Here is a 22,280-nt window from a genome sequence, read left to right on the forward strand (position 1 = left end):
GTTCATAAAGGTTTACTTTGAAAACTATAACATGCAAGAGTTTATGGGAGGCTGAAAAGGTAGTAGGGAACTAAAAGAAAAGCAGTGAAATTCACTTGTGGACTAGTCCAACACAGTACATCCCTGTTCCCCCTTTGGCGCAGCCAGCCAATCAAATACAATCACATAGTCTTATGGGTATTAAGTGCCCCGACACTTCTTGTTTGGCTTGTCCTTTTGTGTCACTTGTAAGAATGTCATTTTCCTTGGTAGCAATTTCCACAGCCTTACGTTTGTGGGGCCAGTGGACCGTAAGCAAACTCTCCAAGCACTGATGTTGAAGCACCAGGGGCTGGTAATGGTAAACTTCAGAATCACTGATGCTGTTGGCGACAGTCTCTACCAGCACTCTGATGGCTGGTGTGTGGACACTTGGCTGGGGGCCAAGGTTCTTGGGAACCTTATCCTCCTACTCCTGGCATCTATTGTACTTTTCCTCAGTCTTCCTCTTTCCTCCACACTGCAACGCTCAGACCCTCAACACAATCCCCTCCTGGCCTTTTCCCTCCACCACCCGTTTATAAAATCTCCGTTTCTATCTCCTATTGCCTCCTTCCTTCTATCCACACAGCTGCTCTCCTCCACTTCTCCTAATGGAGTGCTTTAGCCTTCCCCTTTTTTTTTTTTTTTTTTTTTAACAACTCTCCACTTTCCCTCATCTTCATTCCCCTTCAGCACCACTTGATCTTTCCCAGCCTCCTCCACTTTCTTCTCCATCACCTGTGGCTTTCTCCCAACCTACTTCTGTACCTCCATGTGCTCCGCGTCCTCTGCCCCATTTTACTCTACCACTTCTGTTCTCTCCCTCACCTCCTGATCACCTTCTCACTCTGCTCAATCTCCTGCTTGCCACGCCGATTCACGACCTCGCCCTCACCCCCCATCTCCAAATTGTAACTCTCAGACACACTGTTGTAGACTGAACCTCTTTTACTTATGTGGACCAGCCGGTGGGATCTGTATTTGAAGAACTAGGCTTAGCGGTTTCCCCCTCTGAGCCGAGCAAGGCAATTGACTCCCCACATTTGAATCCAAGGCATCAGCTGATTCGAGTTCTTTGCAGAGCTGAAGACCGAGCCCTCGTTAGGGCTATCCTCATCTTGATTCTTTGTTCTTTGCCGTCCTTGGCACGGGTGCTCACAGCTGGTGTCCATGAGTGATGTAGACACCATTACCTACAACGCCTGCCAGCTTAGTTCATAAAAGGAATTCCAACTACTTGCTTTGTAAGCCCACATTGCCCAGCGCTTGCTGCTCTATAAGGAGATTTTCTCAAGTCTCTCCTATTGATTTGGGTTCCGCAGGGTACAGGGACCACCAGTGAAAGGAGTTGCTGGGGTACATCATTCATATTGCTGTGCATGTTCTAAGCAAGGCTGATCGTACCCCTTTTGGGAAGAAGAAAATATTTCTTTGATCCAATAAAAAGGTTGTCTATGGATATGAAGTCAGGTTGTACTGGGGGAAGTCATAATATGAATTGGGGCTTATTGAGTTCTTGATGTCACTGGGGCGTCATCAGTGGAAAACTAGCAAGGTGTGCCACCTTACGTTTTTGTGGCGTGCTGGGATCAGCCTCTTTTCACCGTCTACCATCTGCCACACTTCTACCCTCTTTTGGAGTTCCAGCATCTATTAGGGACTGGTCCGATTTAACCCGGGGTCTAATGGGGCCAAATCAGTACACACTGTTCATAGAGCTAGTGATGGACTGGGACACCTGGGCCACTAGGGGCAGCATCAAAGAGCAGGAGGCAGCGCCGGGCTCACATTGCTTCTGCCGGCTCATCACCCATCTTACAACAACATGGGCCTTCACCACAGGACACGCTAAGAGAATGGAGTGTACCGCTGACTTTAGCTTGACATAGGTCAGTTAAGTATGTGCATGTGTTATCTGGCCCGGAAAACGGTCCCCACATACTTTCCACACTCAATAGTTCTTTTAAAAGAAATGATAGATAAAAGAAGGATGATAACACTATTTAGAGGGTGAAACAGATTGAGCACAGCTTCAGACAACACAAGTAATAAAACACATGTCAAGGATGATCATGGTGATCCTATATGGGTGCTGTGCCTTTTTCTGTTAGGGGGGGGGGGGGGAGGGTGATCCGATGTAGGCACAGTATGGCATATACTTAAAAAGGACAGATCAACGACCTCTTTCTCAATCCTCTTCATTCAAGATAGCAGGTATGCTACTTAATCGATTTCATATAAATCACAGAAATAGAAGTAGTAGACATGGTTATATCAATATTTGTTAATACAAAATGAATTTATTAGCAAAAATATTTTTTTTAAGAGTTGTTTGTCTAGCTGCAGGGACTTTTAGTTTATGCTATGTGTGTGCCAAATTGTCTTTTAAATTCTTTTGACTTTTAAAGGCAAACCTGGGAGGCAATGGATTGAAATCAGGCGTATTTGTAGATTGGGTGAATACTAATCCCCTAACCCATATTCGGAGATAGAAGGTTCGAGGCAATGGGAGAATAAACTCTGCTATATTAAAACAATGTTTGAAGTTCCAATCCGCCTATGTTATTTGAGACTACAGGTGGGTAGATACCACATTGTTTTTTAACTTATAAGACATGGCTATTATACATCCAAGGTTTTAATGTAGCAATTCTGCTTTTTATTTGTAGTTGTTATGAGATGACAGCCTGGAAATCAAATCTATATCTGTCCTAAAGATGGCCTAAACATCAGACAATGATGCCAAAGATGGCATCTAATATATTTTGAACGAAGCTGAAACATATGCTCATATGTAGACACATCTGGAAAGCTTATGTTTGAACAATTGTATAAACTATTTAAATATCTGTTGAAAAATAACAGTTGTTGTCATGTACTAACCTCACAGAGCACACTAGCGGCTCATAGAAAATTGTATTGAAATGCCGAATAGATGAAGGTTTTTCTTGGTGTTCTTAAAAAGTTTTTAAACTAAATATTTTTGCTAACAAATAAATACATTTTGTATTGATATAACTATGTCTACTACTTCTATTTCTGTGATTTATATGAAATAGATTAAGTACCATACCTGCTATCTCAAATTAAGCGAATTGAGAAAGAGGTCGTTGGTCTGTCCTTTTTAAGTATACGCAAGGATGATCATGTACATTTAATAACCACACACGCATGCTACGGTGCTACCCAGCACTCCTGTGTGTCACCAATCCCACTTGACCAATTTAATATAAATGTGATTGATAGACATCATGCACACACATACCACAGGGATATGTTGCAGAAAGTGATGTTTCATTCACCTTAAAAAAGTGCATCTATAAACATATGAATTAACTAAATCTACTGCCAGATTATGTGCCAAACCCAGTGACGTCGTGTCAAACAAAAACACTGGACTTTGCCATGAAAAGCATAATTACCTGATATCTTGTTTGCTCCACATCGTAGATTTTCTTTTCAGAAATCATTTTTGGGGCAAAGAATTTTCCTAATTTCACGAGGTAAACACCATTTCGAAGTCCTTCTTCTAGTTCAGTAGTTGGGGGTAGTTCTTCAGCTAAACAGGCTTCGATCCATCTGCAAGTCAAGAAAATACATGGATGAGGTGAGTCCAGATCAGAGACCGCTCACTGTTTGCAAATTTCTATTTCCCCAAAAAGTTAAATTGCTTACATTTTAGCATTGTACATCATTAATGCTTAAGCTGTTCACCCAGGGCTATGCATTATTCAACAGGAGTAAAAACTGAATATATGAAAGCTTAGCATATTATTTCAATGTTCATGCTCTTAAACTGTGGTAGGTCCAACTTAAGTGCTTTGCTCACCTTCTTATTTATTTTAGAATATCTTTCTCAGTCTATGGCTCTTCTGTTCCACAGCCGCGACATGTTCTTTTTCTATGTGTTTTTATGGTTTATTTGTACTACAACCATCACTGCCATAGTGGTCTTACGGCTCCTGAACCTTGTCTGAGTAGTCATTAACCAGGTACTTCCCCAGTTGGAGGGGGAACTTGGGTAACTAAGCTGCTAGGTTTACATACTGCATGACCTGGATCTGCATACTGCATGTCCTAGGTCCGAAGCATGCAAACCTAGATCTGCGTACTGCATGTCCTAGATCTGCGTATCTGCATGTCCTAGGTCTGCGTACTGCATGTCCTAGGTCCGAGTAGTGCAAACCTAGATCTGCATGTCCTAGACCTGCGCAATGCATGTCCTAGGTCTGCGCACTGCATGTTCGGGATCTGCGTACTGCATGTCCGGGGTCTGCGTACTGCATGTCCTATGTCCGAGTACTGCATGTCCGGGGTCTGCGTATCTGCATGTCCTATGTCCGAGTAGTGCAACCTTAGATCTGCGTATCTGCATGTCCGGGGTCTGCGCATCTGCATGTCCGGGGTCCGCGCATCTGCATGTCCGGGGTCTGCGCATCTGCATGTCCGGGGTCTGCGCATCTGCATGTCCTATGTTCGAGCAGTGCAACCCTAGATCTGCGTACTGCATGTCCTAAATCTGCGTACTGCATGTCCTAAATCTGCATATCTGCATGTCCTAGGTCTGCATATCTGCATGTCCTAGGTCTGCGTACTGCATGTCCTAGGTCTGCGTACTGCTTGTCCTAGGTCTGCGTACTGCATGTCCTAGATCTGCGTACTGCATGTCCTAGGTCCGAGTAGTGCAAACCTAGATCTGCGCACTGCATGTCCTAGGTCTGCGTATTGCATGTCCAGGCATGACCTAGGTCTGCATATTGCATGTCCTACGTCAGCGTATTGCATGTCCTAGGTCTGCGTATTGCATGTCCGGGGTCTGCGCACTGCATGTCCGGGGTCTGCGCACTGCATGTCCTAAATTTGCATATCTGCATGTCCTAAATCTGCATATCTGCATGTCCTAGGTCTGCGTATTGCATGTCCAGGCATGACCTAGGTCTGCATATTACATGTCCTATGTCTGCATATTGCATGTCCTACGTCTGCATATTGCATGTCCTACGTCTGCATATTGCATGTCCAGGCATGTCCTAGGTCTGCGCACTGCATGTCCGGGGTCTGCGCACTGCATGTCCGGGGTCTGCGCACTGCATGTCCGGGGTCTGCGTACTGCATGTCCTAAATCTGCATATCTGCATGTCCTAAATCTGCATATCTGCATGTCCTAAATCTGCATGTTCTAAATCTACGTACTGCATGTCCTAGGTCTGCGTACTGCATGTCCTAGGTCTGCGTACTGCATGTCCAGGCATGTCCTAGGTCTGAATATTGCATGTCCTAGGACTGCGTATTGCATGTCCAGGCATGTCCTAGGTCTGCGCACTGCATGTCCTGGGTCTGCGCACTGCATGTCCGGGGTCTGCGCACTGCATGTCCGGGGTCTGCGCACTGCATGTCCGGGGTCTGCGCACTGCATGTCCTAGACCTGCGCATTGCATGTCCTAGGTCTGCGTATTGCATGTCCTAGGTCTGCGTATTGCATGTCCTAGGTCTGCGTATTGCATGTCCAGGCATGTCCTAGGTCTGCGTACTGCATGTCTGGGGTCTGCGTACTGCATGTCCGGGGTCTGCGTACTGCATGTCCGGGGTCTGCGTACTGCATGTCCTATGTCCGAGTAGTGCAACCCTAGATCTGCGTATCTGCATGTCCTAGGTCTGCGTATCTGCATGTCCTAGGTCTGCGTATCTGCATGTCCTAGGTCTGCGTACTGCATGTCCTAGGTCCGAGTAGTGCAAACCTAGATCTGCGTACTGCATGTCCTAGATCTGTGTATCTGCACACTGCATGTCCTAGACCTGCGCACTGCATGTCCTAGACCTGCGCACTGCATGTCCTAGACCTGCGCACTGCATTTCCTAGGTCTTAGTAGTACAACCCTAGATCTGCGTACTGTATGTCCTAGGTCTGCATACTGCATGTCCTAGGTCTGCGTATTGCATGTCCTAGGTCTGCGTATTGCATGTCCTAGGTCTGCGTATTGCATGTCCTAGGTCTGCGTATTGCATGTCCTAGGTCTGCGTATTGCATGTCCTAGGTCTGCGTATTGCATGTCCTAGGTCTGCGTATTGCATGTCCTAGGTCTGCGTATTGCATGTCCTAGGTCTGCGTATTGCATGTCCTAGGTCTGCGTATTGCATGTCCTAGGTCTGCGCACTGCATGTCCGGGGTCTGCGCACTGCATGTCCGGGGTCTGCGCACTGCATGTCCGGGGTCTGCGCACTGCATGTCCGGGGTCTGCGCACTGCATGTCCGGGGTCTGCGCACTGCATGTCCTAGGTATGCGTATTGCATGTCCTAGGTCTGCGTATTGCATGTCCTAGGTCTGCGTATTGCATGTCCAGGCATGTCCTAGGTCTGCGTACTGCATGTCTGGGGTCTGCGTACTGCATGTCTGGGGTCTGCGTACTGCATGTCCGGGGTCTGCGTACTGCATGTCCGGGGTCTGCGTACTGCATGTCCGGGGTCTGCGTACTGCATGTCCGGGGTCTGCGTACTGCATGTCCTATGTCCGAGTAGTGCAACCCTAGATCTGCGTATCTGCATGTCCTAGGTCTGCGTATCTGCATGTCCTAGGTCTGCGTATCTGCATGTCCTAGGTCTGCGTACTGCATGTCCTAGGTCCGAGTAGTGCAAACCTAGATCTGCGTACTGCATGTCCTAGATCTGTGTATCTGCACACTGCATGTCCTAGACCTGCGCACTGCATGTCCTAGACCTGCGCACTGCATGTCCTAGACCTGCGCACTGCATTTCCTAGGTCTTAGTAGTACAACCCTAGATCTGCGTACTGTATGTCCTAGGTCTGCATATTGCATGTCCTAGGTCTGCGTATTGCATGTCCTAGGTCTGCGTATTGCATGTCCTAGGTCTGCGTATTGCATGTCCTAGGTCTGCGTATTGCATGTCCTAGGTCTGCGTATTGCATGTCCAGACATGTCCTAGGTCTGCGTACTGCATGTCCGGGGTCTGTGTACTGCATGTCCGGGGTGTGCGTACTGCATGTCTGGGGTCTGCGTACTGCATGTCCGGGGTCTGCGTACTGCATGTCCGGGGTCTGCGTACTGCATGTCCGGGGTCTGCATACTGCATGTCCTAAATCTGCGCACTGCATGCCCTAAATCTGACAATGGCTTGAAAGTAACTGGTTTAAGTGTACACGTTCAAAGATGGCGATTGACCTCCAAGGCTTGATTCTAGGATCAACATGTTCTGTGCCATCTAAGTCCCTGCCCTAGGTACATCACTGGGAATTGCATGCTTGATGTTCTGGTGGACTCTTCGCCTGCATGTCCCAAATTACCATCCTGCACAGATGTTGCTTTTTCTAAATAAACCCATTGAGAAGCATTCCCTCCTTTTATTTCCCACTGAGTCAAACTAATGAAGGCATAGTATCTGCAAGTCTTAATTAATGTAATGCCATTTGTTTTGGCATTGCCAAAATCACTGATCAGATCTCTCCTTAGATCACAGCGTTGTGCCAACTCAATCCTGCCCACCAACATCATCACCACCTCTCACATTCTCGAATGATGCACTGGCTACCAGCAACAGAAGTGGTGAGGATTTAAAATGGTGATTAGTGGATCAGTCTCTTCAGCATAAGAGGCCCGTTTTCTCGGGTGCAAAGCCTACATAATGTGCACTGTTGCATCAACTATGTTCTGCCTAATCCTGGTCTCCTCTCTGGCCATCAGTTTTGGAGGGTGCACTTTCTTGGCGAGGCTACTGTCTCCCTTTGGAACTCCCTCCCTGCCAAAGTGAAACTTCTTGAGAGCCATCTTGTGCTCAAAAGGTGGCCTGAGAATGTTCTCTCGCTTATGGGTGGCGAGTGGTGGTCGGGCATTGATCCCAATTTCCAGCAAGAAGAGCAAACGCTCTAAAAAAAAGCCATGGTAGCATATAATAGCGTAGCACCTCTTCAGAAGCAAATGCAGTAGGGTGGAATTGTTTATTATGACCAGGGAAACCACACCCTGCTACCGCGCTAGCTTAAGTGCCTAAGTGCAAAGACCCACCTCACTGATCTGGATAATAAGGCAGTAGTTTCCGCTTTCGGGAGCCAAGCACATGTTCCATGCATGGCCCTGTACCTCACAATCCCACTTACACACATGGGAATAAAAGGTATCAGTCTTTGTTTTCTTGCTCTAGTATAGGAATATTCTCTTGATGTTACTAAAACACCTATCCTCTACTACCTTCTGCTTACTTCTGCATTTTAGATGACAATTCGAGCACATTGGTCCGACTTTTAAACTTTTTTTGGCTCAAGTGTAGGGTGTGCACTAGGCAAAAAAAGCTGTGCCCGATTCCCCAAGGGCCGCTGAATTTGTGCATCATACATAGATGTGCACATCCAGAAGCCACTCCCCCCCCCTCCTTCTTCAGCAATTTAGGACCTTTTCATGTATCTATTTTAAAGTGTAACACCAGCGGTATGAGAACTGCTCGCCCCACTTGCATTTCCATCAGGGCATTAGTGGCAGGAGGGGGCATGCCCGACAATGGTGTGTGGCAAGGTGTCTATCCAGCACATCATTTGCCCTGGAGCGCGGTCCCCTTTCTGGATAAGGTGACCTGCCCGTTCCCCAAAATAGAGTCACCTGAAAAACAAGTGCAGCCCCTGTGCTATTTGTAGACGGGATCATGGGGAGGGGGTCCCTTAGTTAAGAGGGACAACGTTTTGCAAAAACCAAATCCTATTCCATACCCTTAATATGTTATCTCTAATTTCCCAACCAAAAACTCTCTCGATTGGCCACCTAACATTTTCGCAATGGTTTCTCTTGCCTAGATTGTCCTACAATTCCTGAAATGGGAGCATGCGTTCTCATGGGGGCATTGTAGCACCGCCGGGATGCACGATTCCACGGCTCCCAGTTGGTAGCAATTCAACCATGCACCGGGAAGGGTGGCTGCCGTTCCCGCATCACCACCCAGGGCACCTGGTATCTCCATTCACAACAGAGAAGCTGCATGCTTACTTGCCAACAGGTCCATCCACCACCACCATGCAAGGCAAGAGGACATTACTGGCCAACCATCCCCACACCTTGCTGCCATTCTCCTCCGGCTGTTTGCCCGCATTAGCAGGCCAGTGAACGGATGAATCAGAATTATATTCTAGTTCAGCTGGTCAGTTGTATTCATTGCATGTCATAAATATAAGGAACCTAACATGTGTAGTCCTAACACAATGTTCTGCTCATGTTTCAACAGAGAATGCTCAATCTCCTATATCCATTAAAGAAAACACACACACATTTCCTTTATTCATCATTTTAAGAATATGAAAACAAAATTACAAAAAGCTATCATCAAAAAGCAGGTTTGAATACTTGATATATCAAGAGTACATTTTTGACAGGGGTTAGTATAAGTGTGACCAAATAAATATCAACATACACAGGTAATTCCTCTGAATTAATATCCGGCTTGATAATCAGAAAACCTACTAAGTATTTTAAAATCCTATCGTCTGATTACATCACTAGAACTATATCTCAAGTCCTCGACAAATACGAAAAGTCTTGAAATGGCAATGTCTCTCATTCATTCAGTAAAGGCTTGCCCCTGGTAATCTTGATCTGCAATATTACTGCCTACAAAACCATGTTTTGGCCATTCAATCTAGGAACAGGTACCATCGTCCTGTCCCTGCATTGTATCTTCAGCCTTCATCAGGACAAAAATGTTTTAAATAGGCCACTGGTCCGCCCCGTTCCTCTTGTTTTTTATTGTTGCGTTAAGCTATGTATGTTATGAAAACATATGGATAGCATCACCTCTCGTGTAGGGCTACATTGTATTGTGACAATCCCTATTCCGATTTTCAAACCCTTCCAATCAATCTGCTGCTAACGTCATAGGATCCATGGCGACACTATAGGGATTGGTGGCCGATGTACTTAGCGTCCGATTTGTGTTCTGAACACAAGCCGGATATTAATTCAGAGGAATTACTTGTGTATCACACTCATACTAACCCCTATCACAAATGTACTCTTGATATAACAAGTATTCAAACCTGAATTCTCCACAGACCCTTTTTGACAGACCAGGGTGTGACTTGATGCCACAATGACAGAGTGGCCATAAGCACAGCTCCCCAGTCCCGCTTGTGGCAGGGAATACCAGGACTGCTGGGGGGCTAGGAATGCTGAATTGCAACTTACATGGCCTGGCCTAGGGTAGAGTTGAACTGGACATTAAGTCGTCATTGCATAACTGAAGGGCAGATATGCATGTTCATGTGCATTAGGGGTGGTAACCTGGGGCTCCTTATGCCCACAACAGTGGAACTACTTCAGATGTTGAGGGCTACATACATGCATCGTAGCAGAGACCAAATAGTCTTAACCGTAGGCCTCTTGCTCCTCTCTTATACCCTCCCTCTTTTTGACATCTTCAGGTTTTATGTATTAATATATTTATAATTTATTTATATACAGGTAAGAACAATGCTGTTTTGATCTCAAAAGAACATACAATAGAAATCAGATTTGACGGGTATCAGTGAACTTCTTACAATGAGGTGAGATGGGGTGACATGCTGGTCAGGTTGCAATGCGGAGCGGATGAAGCAGGCACCGGGGACAATACATGGGTGGACTTAGATTAAGGACAATCAACATTGCCTTTTTAAGTGCATGTAAGTGTTACGGCCGGCTATGTTAGGGATGTGACCCTGATGAAGTGTTAGAGTGGCGGCAGAGTAAGTGAGGGACAGAGGCAGATTAGAGGCGAGGGAAAAACATTAGCTTGAAGACAGATGAGAGGTAGGTGAAGAGGGTAACTCTGAGGCAAGGAGGTAGGCTTTCAATTTGGCTTTGAACAAAATCGGTGTGGTCTGTTTTCCAGATGCCCGGGGAATAGAATTACATGCAAGTGGAGCAAGAAGAGAGAAGGAGTGGAAGCAAGAGTAAGCACCAGGAGGATGAGGTGCCTGCCTCAAAGGTAGTCGAGGAGGCAGAACAGGGATTACGAGAAGGCTTGTAGCAGGGATGGGTGATATGGACCATAAGTCATATCCCAATATTCTTGGTCTGAATGGCAATATACAATATATATCTCGATATTGTTTATGTGGGTTACATACTCAGTATGCCACCAACTGCATGTGAGTTGTCACAAACACCTTTATTTATAAAACATTCATCAAAATAAAGTGTAAATACAGGGTGTTCCTCCACTTTGAGAAAATACACAGCTGTTTAAATAGAAAAAGGTAAATAAAAAAATGGTAGTACATGTAATAATGTATATATATGTATTTATCTCAATGTTAATGAATTGTCTCATCCTATACAGATTTTGAAAATATATCGATAGATCTCCAAAACAAAATATATCGCCCAGCACTAGCTTGCAGGTTTGGATAGATAGAGTGGCGCCTTACCGTGGATAGCTTTGTGAACCAGGAAAAGAAATTAAAATGTGACCCAGTTTTGCATCGTCAGCCATCCAGCCTGGTGACAGTAAGTGGAACTAGGTGTGAAGTGAGGGAGTTCACAGAGCCCTGGTACTGAAGTCTATGATCTGGTCAAGAGGACAGAAAGCAATATTGGGGAGACCAGAGAGGATGCTGGGACAGTAGCTCATTTTAGAGAAGACTTTACGGTTTCTCATGCCACCCCCTTGCTGATGACATCCTCATGTTCTTTCCACTCCCTTACGAACTCGCTGCAAACTTGTCTTCAGCTTCCTCCCCACCGTCCCACACTGGCGACGACGCCCACCTGTGAAGAGCAAGATCAACTACTTCCTAGACTCAGGGTTACCGAAAGGTATTCATCTCCCATCTGGTCAACCTTCCAGGATGCACCTCGCCCCACCACTAACATGTAGGTTGTTGTATGCCTTATTCTAAAAATGAAACTCGTGCATGGCCATCCCCGCTGATCAATATACCAACATCGACTCAGCACCCCTGAAACCCAGAATGCATTCCCAGGATTAAGGCCATTTTTTCTCCTAAAAACACTTTGAAGGCTTTGAAATGGCACCAACCGGAGCACGTCGTGGAATGCAATATTGTCCTCGCAATCCCCTTGGTGTCTGGCCCACCAACCCCACAGTTGCGTAGAATGTATGCATGAAAGAGGCCGCATTCTCATAACATCACACTCGCAAACCCCTCGCTGTCACAAGCACTCGTTTTCCGTTTCCACTCACTTAGAAGCTCCTATAGACCAATGGAGGTAACGTCACTACAGCAGGTCTGTGACAGATGCTCAGTAAAGACATACATACAAACAGATGGCGCCCGTCAGTCGTGTTGCAAACATGTACAACTAACTCTGTATCAGGGAGCCTAAAGCATGAGAGCAAGCATGTTGGGGTGTCAAATCAAAGACCGGCTGGATTGCTCAGCGAACATGTGAGATCTTTAAGTTAGAGGTGCAAGTTTGAGCAGATCTGACTCAACAAACTGAGCATCATTAACCCTGTGAGGGTCATTCCGAAGTACCATCATTATTCTACAGAACCGTCTCACACAGAAGAGTGCATTCACCTAGCACAGAAGTGGTTAATCTGTGTTCTAGCCATATAAACCAGTTAGCTGCGTCGCTGCTCAATGACGAAAACAGCGACAGCAGGTGCTCTAAAAAAGCACGTTGCTTAGGGAAATGGGGATAATCGTGGCGTCATCGTTCTTGTTTTACAGTTGGTCGAACAGCAATTTGATAGTTATTAGAAAACAAAGGACCTCTTCCATTCAAGTACGTTATTCATATTTCCTGCGTGTATGGGACTACGTCATAGTATGCGCAAGCTGCTCATCGAGAGCTAATCTGCTGTCAGAACTCTCCTGTATAGTGCCAGAAAGCACTTCAAGGAGCACGCTGCAAATCACAGGCAAGATACCTGCAAGACAATGGCAGCTGGCGATAAAGGAAGAGTCCAAGTGGGATAAGTACTCTGCAGCAGAGGCAGACATTCCATTCCCGCCTATGTCACAGATTACTAATGCAGGAGCGCTGGCACGGCGCTGCGCCTGACGGGAGGCCTCGCCAAACCTTCCCACAGACACAATGGCGAGGCGAGCGTCCAAGCCCGGCAGCCCACGCCGGGCCAATTTCCTTCCTTGCGCCTCTGCAAAGAAAGAATGCAGGGGCCCTCGGGAGACCCGCACAGCGCACTATAAGGACTGGGACAAGCAAAGCCAATCTGTTCCACAGATTCCAAGTGACAAACCTTGCAGCAAATCATAAGCGAGATAAGAACACCGTCCAACTGGCAGGGGGGGGGGGGGCAACGCTTCCATCACCGAAAGCAGCTCGAGGGCCTGCTGGGAAAGTCCAGCGTTCCAGGTGTCAGGGTTTGGAAATCCATCAAAATCATTTCCATCAAATACATGGTTCGTTCGCTCCACGGTATTGTGACGTTTCGACTCACTCTGAAGCCGTTTGCAATGCTGCGCAGAGAGCAGATCACATTAAGCCCCCACTGGTTCGGAGAGGCAGGGCACAGCCAGGGCACTCTGCTCCAGACAGGGCCGAGAGGCTGAGGGGTGGCAGCGCGCCACACTTCCCGCTGTAGGAGATTTCCTGGGAGAGTTTAGGACTGTCATTTAAAGCGCAAGATTGGAGGCCAATTTGTTCATCCAAGAAGATAGCTTATGAAAGTGATACCCCTCCATCTTTACAAACATTGCACACCTGTGCCAGGCAGGGGCGCCATCAAGGGGTGGGCAAGGGGGGCCACGGCCACCCTTATAAAAATGCTAGCCCCCCCCCACCGGCCCATTCAGTTGTGTGTTTGTTTTGGGGTGCCACCCCAAGATTTCCAGTGTGGCCACCCCTATGAATAATGTCTGGGGGCGCCACTGGTGCCAGGACACACCTGAACACGAAATACTATGCTGCATTTGACAGGACAAGCGGACGCAGGTCTCCTACAGTTCCCAAACACGAAGCCGACCTCACAAAATGCTCATTTTGAAATGCTAATTACTGACCTACACTTGCAGTAAATAGTCATTGGACCACACGCCTGGACCCTTGGCACTGGCCGGTGTGGAGACCATCCTGAACTAGACCGCGAACATAAACTTTGCAAAAGCTGCTCACACTAAAGAGGCCCATTAGCATTGCAAGTCCATGGAAGATGACATCCTGCAGCCATGCCAAGCAGTAAAAGATGACTGCAATGGAGGATTCTACGTTCTAAGATGGACCCACGTGTTTTCACTACAGAGGAGAACATCAAAACACCTATATCCAAATTACGATGGACATACTTGCCAATATTAGCCATTCAATTTGAGAGACTAGGCCAATCTTGGTTTTAAGAATTAGCATTCTGGGACTTGCAGTCCTGGGTTTATAATGGGGACATTCAGGACTGTAAGTCCCAGAATGCAAAGTTAAAACCAGGAGTAGACTAATATAGCCCAAATGGACTGGATAATGTTGGCATGTGTGCATGGAACAAATTAAGTTCAACAGCCAAAATGTGGACAAATGTCTAAAATCTGATGGACTACAAGACAATGCTTGTCCACTGACCTAATAGCACTGCCTACCCAGGTCTCTCTATACTTCTTATTCATTGAAAAATAATCCCCCCCACCCACTCAATGGACATGTCAGAATTTCAAACAGCGTTCTAGAAATTAAAAGAAAGCTTCTTCACTACTGAGTAAAAGTGTACATTTCTAATTTTCAATGGGCAACTTATGGGTAGCAGTTAATAGCCCTTTTCTTTTTGTCTTCAGTGTTCAGCACTAATAGGATTCTGCTTGGTAACGTAACCAAAAATGACTTCAATTACCTTATTTTTCTAGGCATGTCCACAGTGAGATATTTTTAAAATCTGATGGACTACAAGACAATGCTTGTCCACTGACCTAAAAGCACTGTTTCTACAGACACAGAAAAGGTTTTAGTTGGGACGTGTAACTAATATTTAGAGTGAAAGTCAGGCAAATCTGATCTACTTACTGAATGAAAGACGCGGATGCTACTTGAAAGACGCAATTAGCAGACAACTTCCTAAATGCCCTTCCTTCCTTCCTTGCCTCCGCTGCCATTCACAGGCGTATTGTTCATCTGCTTTCCTAATTCACAAACTCCTATTTTAATTTTCAGGAATTCCCAACGCAAAAATAGGAAATCTAGCTTAATAGATCTGTAAGTGCGCTCTGGGATACTGGGAATTGGGCACATCATTCCACCTAAATTGTCCCAGGTAGGAATTCTATAACTACACCTCCTGACTGGGTCTAGCAATTTACAAGCACCCAAAGACTGTGTATCGTTGATTAAAACTTAAAATTGTTTAAAACACTATGGTTGTGTAGGTTCTTGATGGGTATCCCAGCACCTCTACACCCTTGCACGCCTACTTTTATCCCACTGGGTGCATGCCCCATGTACAGCGCTCTATTTCCCAGCTAGGTGTGCGCGATAACCTAGATGCGTAGATCGCTGGGTGATTGGTAGGCACGTAGGTTTTTCAGAGGACGGAGTAGGTGGGAGCATGTGAACAGGACCAGGCACTTCAGTAATCCTTAAGGGTATGCAAAGTACATTCCCAGTCACTAACGGACGAAAATGACACACAGCAGATTTCTACATAGCCGCGATAGAGAGCCAATGTGTCAGAAAGTGTTGTCACTGGCTAGTGTCTGCCAGAAAACCCAAAACAATTCATATAGGATGAACATTGCACGGTGTCCAGGCAAAGTTTCGAATACATAGTTTCGAAATACAATACTTTCGAAACAAAAGGATCGGATAAAAAATGTTCGAATGCTTTTTTTTTTATGTTTTTTTTTTGGGTTTGGTATAGGAAAAAATAATTTTTTCGATCCTTTTGTTTTTCGAAAGTATTGCATTTCGAAACTATGTATTCGAAACTTTGACTATAAACCACACTGCACAATATAAGTGAGAAGAAAAAGAGGACAAAAAAAGGTACAGTACTTAGCATTGTGCTGTATCATAAGGAAAGATGGGAGCAGGTTCAAAGCAGGCACTTAAAGGCATGTGACCAACGTCAAGTATTTAATACTCGCCTGAAGAGGAGCTCAAGCTTTAGCATAAGGAAGCGTAGCCAACCATGAAGCAGCTCCACTGGGAAATAGGCCCTTTGGCCTTGAAACCCAATGACCACCCGAGATCCAAACCATTTCAGGCAGGTAGAAGGGAGTACTGGCTCGGACCGGTCAGCGTGTTCATCCAGCCGTTTTTAAAAACCCTAACCCTGGCATCCAACGGAAAGCAGTGATGCTGCTTGAGCAGAGCAGGTAAAAAGCGGTCATGTCCTTGCCCAGTCTAGTTGCAGAACGGAACACAAAAAGTAGTAAAACCCTCCAAAAGATGAAGCGAAAACATGATAAATGAGGAAAAGATGGTGCCTACACATGAACCCAAAGCGGGAATTGAATAGACCTAACAGAGCAAAGAATAGACTAAGATGAAGACATGACATTTGAGCCACTTAGGGAGAGCACGCTCACTCTGAGGTGGACAGGAGGGATGGGGTTCCAAAGCTGCACAATAATAGTCGCTGGAACTTCCTTGTCCTAAATAAAAGAACAGCGTAGGTCCATGGAGAGAACCCCTACTTTATCCATGTCACATGGGCAACATTCGTGCTGTGGAAACAATGAAGTTACACGGTCCATTTGTTTCTATTGATCATCAAGGAAAGCCACCTTATATGTGCGATTCGGACCTTTTTAAAGCAAAATTCAAAAAAGTGTTAATTAATGAATTACAGTGCAGATTCCTTAACTTTTCATACCATTATTCCTAAAATAAGAGTGTTTTCATTTTCTAGTGTTATATAAACTGCACAATATCCATTTTAAACTTGGAGGACAACCTAACATCCAAGTTGGGGGTCATGTGGCTCATTTCTTCTTCTGTGCCAAAAATGGCAGTCAGCCATTTTATGTCAAACAGGATATTTGAACCCTAATATTCTGCTTTAGGTGTACATTGGAAAGGAAAACCAAAATAATGTGCCTGGTCGATCACTGGTATCCTCTAATGCCCCCCTCTTGAAAACACACTCTAGGACAGGAATGGGGGGGGCTTCTCCTTTCCCGCACTGACCCCTCAGTTCTAGAACTCCCGGCCCCATGCATTACATGCTCAGGAAGATAGACACAAGTTCAGGGAAAATCCACAAGGCCATTTATGAAATACTCCAGCCAAGGCTCCAGGTAAGATGTTTAACACGCAAAAAACGACTCTGTAATGCCAATTTGTTTAGGTAATGAAAAATATATTTTGGCTCAATAAGTTATCTTTCCAGCATCATTATGTCTTTACATCTAGGAGTTCATGCCAATTAAAATGTTTACATTAAAGCCCTTCTTCAGATAAGGCAGTAATATGAGAACTTCCTGTGGCACTGTTCTCTGGGGACCAATGATCCAAACATATCCTGGGAGCTGTGTAGTCGGAAGCGTGTGGGGGGGGGGGTGCAAGCTCCCATGAGACCATGGTTTAATAATTATGTTGGCAGCATGTGCCCGACTTAACCTACGGTGGGCACTTAACTAAGACAGTAAGACCATACCACCGACCTCAGCATTTTGTTTTTCCCATTTGCAAGCAGTGCCAGGACGCACTATGGGGAATCGGGCACTTCACAAGAAAAGCGTACAGGTGGAGATGAGTGGGCAAAAAGCTGCCCAGCAAGCCTTGCACGGGACTGCATATGATATTACAGCGGCTCATGTTTCCAATGCCAGGAATACCTGCCAACGGGCACATGGGTAGTGAGGTGCATGAGACAAGCATCAAAGAGTGAAAAGGGAGTATGCACAAAACCTTCAGATGAAATAACATTATAAATAATCCCTCAAATAAGACATTGAGACTCCGGATGTCTGATTGCCATGCACACACTCTGCTTGCCTTTCCCCTGTGCTGTTCCCTCAGCATTGACACTCCAGATGTCTGCTTGCCATGCACACACTCTGGCCTGCCTCTCCCCTGTGATGTTCCCTAAACATTGACACTCCTGATGTCTGCTTGCCGCGCACATACTCTGGCCTGGCTTTCCCCTGTGATGTTCAGTCAGAATTGACACTCCGGATGTCTGCTTGCCATACACACACTCTGCTTGCCTTTCCCCTGTGCTGTTCCCTCAGCATTGCGACTCCTCTGGATGTCTGCTTGCTGCACACACATTCTGGCCTGCCTGTCCCCTGTGCTGTTCCCTCAGAGGCCCGGCACTGCAGAGCACATAGGTTCTCCAAACATACTGCTTGCCCGCTTTCTTCATGGACCTAGAATCCCAATCCTAGACCTGGATTCGAGCTCAGGCTGCTCATTCTTGTTAAGGTCACAATCATTTTAGTGAAACCATTTGTGCACAGTGACTTCTCCTCCCCCACCCCCTGCGACGCATGCCTCACCCACAACTTCGCACCCTGGCATGTAATCTGAAAGCCTCCCCATCTGCTTGGCCTCTGACCTCACCCATGCATTATGCTCATAAGCCACGTGCTTCCCTTAGTGTCAATACTCCATCTTGAATACAAGTCTAGACAGACAAAAAAACGCATGCGAGCTGGCGTCTCACAGCGTGACACTCTTGAGAAGTTGCAAGGTTATTAGGAGACTTACATTTCTATCCTTTGAAACAATTCATCACACTACAGTCCTCTTTTTATAAAAAAGTCAAAAAAAGGATGCCAAGGAGGAGAGGTATTGCACAACTTATTGCATACTGAAAAGAAAACAGATGGACAATTTGTGTTTGCAAAAGATGCCAGGGTTAGAACGGTGCAGTAGGAACACATGGGTGCAGCAAGAAAACGACTCTTCTAGATCCTAAAGCCCCGGATTTGCATTTTGCACCTGGAAGCTGGTGAAAATATCACTATTGTTATGTGTGGGCTTTCTGCCTCCTGTACTCCATCTTGCAGAGCGTTCAGCCAATCAGGTTTTTGATAGGCAATAACCTGTCGGTGTCAGGAAGACTTAATGGACGGAAATTCCCGTGACTCCATTTCCTTGGATGTTTTGACTATAACCCAGTGTGTGGGGGAAAAAAGTGTCTCCAGGTTTTCTGTTTTTTCCTTTTGGACTTCTTTTCCTCTTGTGTCCGTCTGTAAGGTGGCGGGGTGAGGGGGGAGCCAGGCAGGCAGGGGAGGTTTAGGACTCGGGACGGTTCAGTCCATGGTGGTGGAGTAGGCAGATTGCTCATCAAACACAGACTTAAAGCTTCCGGGGCTGGGCTCCTGCTGGGTTAGGGCGGCATGGGATCTTTAATGCATGACCCTGTGACTGAGCCATTTTAGCAAAGGGCGTGTCCGTGTTCTTTTTCTGGGGCAGTGCCTTTGAGCAGTGAGGTGACCGAGGAGGGGAATTTATTCATACGATTGGAATGTACACATTTTCACAAAGTGCTAATACGTTGTTCTAAACATGCATACACGTCTAGCCTTAAATGCTTGCTTTCGGAAAGCATTGTGCTTGTGCAGAGTTCTCAAATTGTTCCATGTCAGATAAATTGGCCCATTGAGTCCTGTTTTCTTTCTTTACATTCTGGGACTTGTGATGCTTGATTTATAACTGTCCCTCGATGTAAATAGAGAAAAAGAAACGGATGGCCACCTGCATCTAATGTGAGGCACCTTGACAGCCTTTCACACCAATGCGACAGCTTTAGGATTACTTCCAAAAAATGTTTTATAAGTCCCTTTGGCTTCAGAGAAACTACTCGGTTATACAATTTCACCAGGGCCTCATTACAATCTTGGCTGATATTTTGGTGAAATACAGCTGGGCAGCAATTCGCATCACCACCAGAGGTATTTCAAAACTCTGCGCAATTACTGAAACACCCCTAGCCCAGTGGTTGCCCTGGTCTAGGGTGTGTCCATCGGTCTCAGCAGAGTCCCAGGTGTTCTCCAATATGTTATGGGTGACTTGTCTGCCTTCGGCCAGGACCACCAGAAGGCGTGATCAGGTGGGCTCTGGAACATCTTGAAGACCATCCTGAACTAGGCTCCATTGTACATCACTGTAACTCGCCAGGAGAGTGGCATTATTTGCGATCCTTGTGTAGTAGGCCGCAGAGGCAGTGGCCCGTTTACCCAGGGCATAAAGCTTTTTAGTCTTTGTCCGGAGGGGCTTCAGTCAAAAGACAATGGAACTCTCACCCTCTTCCGAGTGGTAGTGACCACCAAGGAATCTGGTGTAGCTGTTACGCTCACCTTGTCTCCGTGGGGACGTCGGGCGTTGCTGGGAGGACAGCTGTCTGGACTGCTGGGCTCGATAACTCAGGAGATATAGTCTGCTCAGGGTCTGCTCCTAGGATGGAAAGCGAGGTCAGCTGTGGTATACTGGTACATGTGTCCGCCCAGACCTCCCTAGCTGGTTGCTCTTCCCTTTCCCTGGGTATTGAATTCTCCCCTTGAATGCTCCTCACCTGATATTTGTAATTGGTGGGCTATCCGTCCTGCTATTCATTGCAGGGGCGCTGTTGCAGGCCCATGCGCTGATGGAACAAGTTACGTCATTGGTCTGCTTGCTCAGTCCGACTGTGGCTAAAACTAGCCTGCCCTGATTAGCGAAGGTAAGTCTTTCCTTGTCTCCTACTTGTTATCTGTCCTTCTCTTGACTTTTTCGTTGTTTTGTTCTGCCTTCTTTCTTGTCTTGCTTACTCCCTTTTAAGGTGTTTTAATGTTATGCTGTTCTTTCTCTCATGTTTTTTCCTTCCTCCGCAGGTGCCAAGATGAAGTTGGTGTCCGCGGGACAAAATGCTCCGACCTACTCCCCTTTGGATGAGCTCGCGAAGAGATGGAGCGTTGAGCACAATAACCCGGTTAGTGTGGCTACGCTGGGTTTATGTTGCAGGGTGCACGTGATTCTTTTGTTTTCCCAATCTGACCCGTTGTCTGTCTTGTTCTTTCTTCCAGGTGCCGAGTAGCTGTGGTTCTGAGGATCGATAATTAGGCCACTGCTGGAGTTCTACGGCAGCGTCCGGAAACAGGTAAGTGTTGTTCTAATAGTGTTTGTTTGTCTTCTTCTGTGCGGCTGATGCTGGATGTCGTTGGAGCCAAAGCGGGTCCGGATGCTGCAGAAAACAGAGAGCTGGTCGCGGTGAGCGTCACGCTGCTTGTAAGCAGAGTAACGTGAAGGGGTGGAGCTTAAATACTCGACCACACCCTGCCACTCCCAAAATACTAGTCTGCATACACTGCTTGCAGGCAGAAGCAGTAACTCACAAACCCTCCATCTTGGATTAAGGGGGAAGCACTTCCTGTTCCATATGAGTCTGGTGCCAAAGGCACCTGGACTGAGCCCAGTTGACTCCTTTTGGTGCACAGCGTGATCCGTTCAGAGTGGGGCCCAGGACCTTTTTAAAGGCTCCCACTACATTATGGGGTACTGGTGCCCCTGAACACCGAATCGTGACAGTAGCATGACCCCTTATGTAGAGTATATCGGAGAGTCATGGGCAGAATAGTTTTTCGACCCTGGGGTTTTGCACCCCTTTGAAAGATGGGGACAGCAAGGAAGGGGCCAGGCACCTCTTTATAGAGTTCAGTAGGGGATGGCATGACTAGTAGTTGAAGCCTTCTCTTTGAGTATATCCTCCAAGAAGTCCGAGTCTTACGCTGCCTCATGTGTTGCAATTTGGAAATGATCAGCTGCTCTTTTTAGAATGGCATTAAACATCTGGTCATCAACAGGTGACAAATCCCTCTGTGGAGGAGAAAGGGGGATCTAGGCAGATGACATCTGGGTCAGGGGTATGCGTTGGTGATAGCCAAGGGCCCTGATCCTCCACCTGATCCTGATCCCAGTCTGGGTCTTGATTAGCCGTGTCTTATGCAAAAGGATTAATGTCTTCATAAGTATCCTCATATGTTGGGTCCTCTGGAACATCCCCAATATCTTCCTGGTGACCCTGTGCAGAGATGGGTAATTTGTGCAGTTTGTAAGGAATGGGGCAGGAGTCCTCTTCCTTGGGTCCTTTTTGGTGTAATGTACCTATCCGAAAAGTCAATAAACCGGGCCATTCTGTCCATGTATTGCCAAAACCTGTCCCTAGCCATAGGGAAGAGGCCGAAAGGTCTGTATGTGAAAAGGGTTGCCCCAGGGGGGTGGGATTCTCCCAATAAGGCCTTGGAGAGAGGCTGAGGGGCTTCAGAATACTCCTCCACCGAGGCCTTAGGTGCTTGTGAACACTTGGACGGTGTGTAGAAGACGGTATGTTTTTTTAGGGTGAACGCCCATTCCAGAGGAATGCCAGATGCATGCTGCAAAAGCGGTTGCAT

At 46.4% G+C, this 22,280-nt stretch overlaps 1 protein-coding gene across 2 annotated transcripts in view; it reads right to left on the bottom strand.

Annotated features, from left to right (window-relative positions):
- IQGAP2 (IQ motif containing GTPase activating protein 2) overlaps nucleotides 1-22,280 on the bottom strand; it is a 1,674,846-nt gene that overhangs the window by 1,151,283 nt on the left and 501,283 nt on the right. For both annotated transcript variants that reach the window (XM_069627448.1, XM_069627449.1), the window contains exon 3: nucleotides 3,444-3,600. In XM_069627448.1, coding sequence (XP_069483549.1) covers nucleotides 3,444-3,600 — 157 coding nt within the window. The remainder of the gene's footprint in view (nucleotides 1-3,443; nucleotides 3,601-22,280) is intronic.

The sequence above is a fragment of the Ambystoma mexicanum genome, chromosome 6p (genome assembly GCF_040938575.1).
Source record: "Ambystoma mexicanum isolate Mex_15411 chromosome 6p, UKY_AmexF1_1, whole genome shotgun sequence".
Classification (NCBI taxonomy): domain Eukaryota; kingdom Metazoa; phylum Chordata; class Amphibia; order Caudata; family Ambystomatidae; genus Ambystoma; species Ambystoma mexicanum.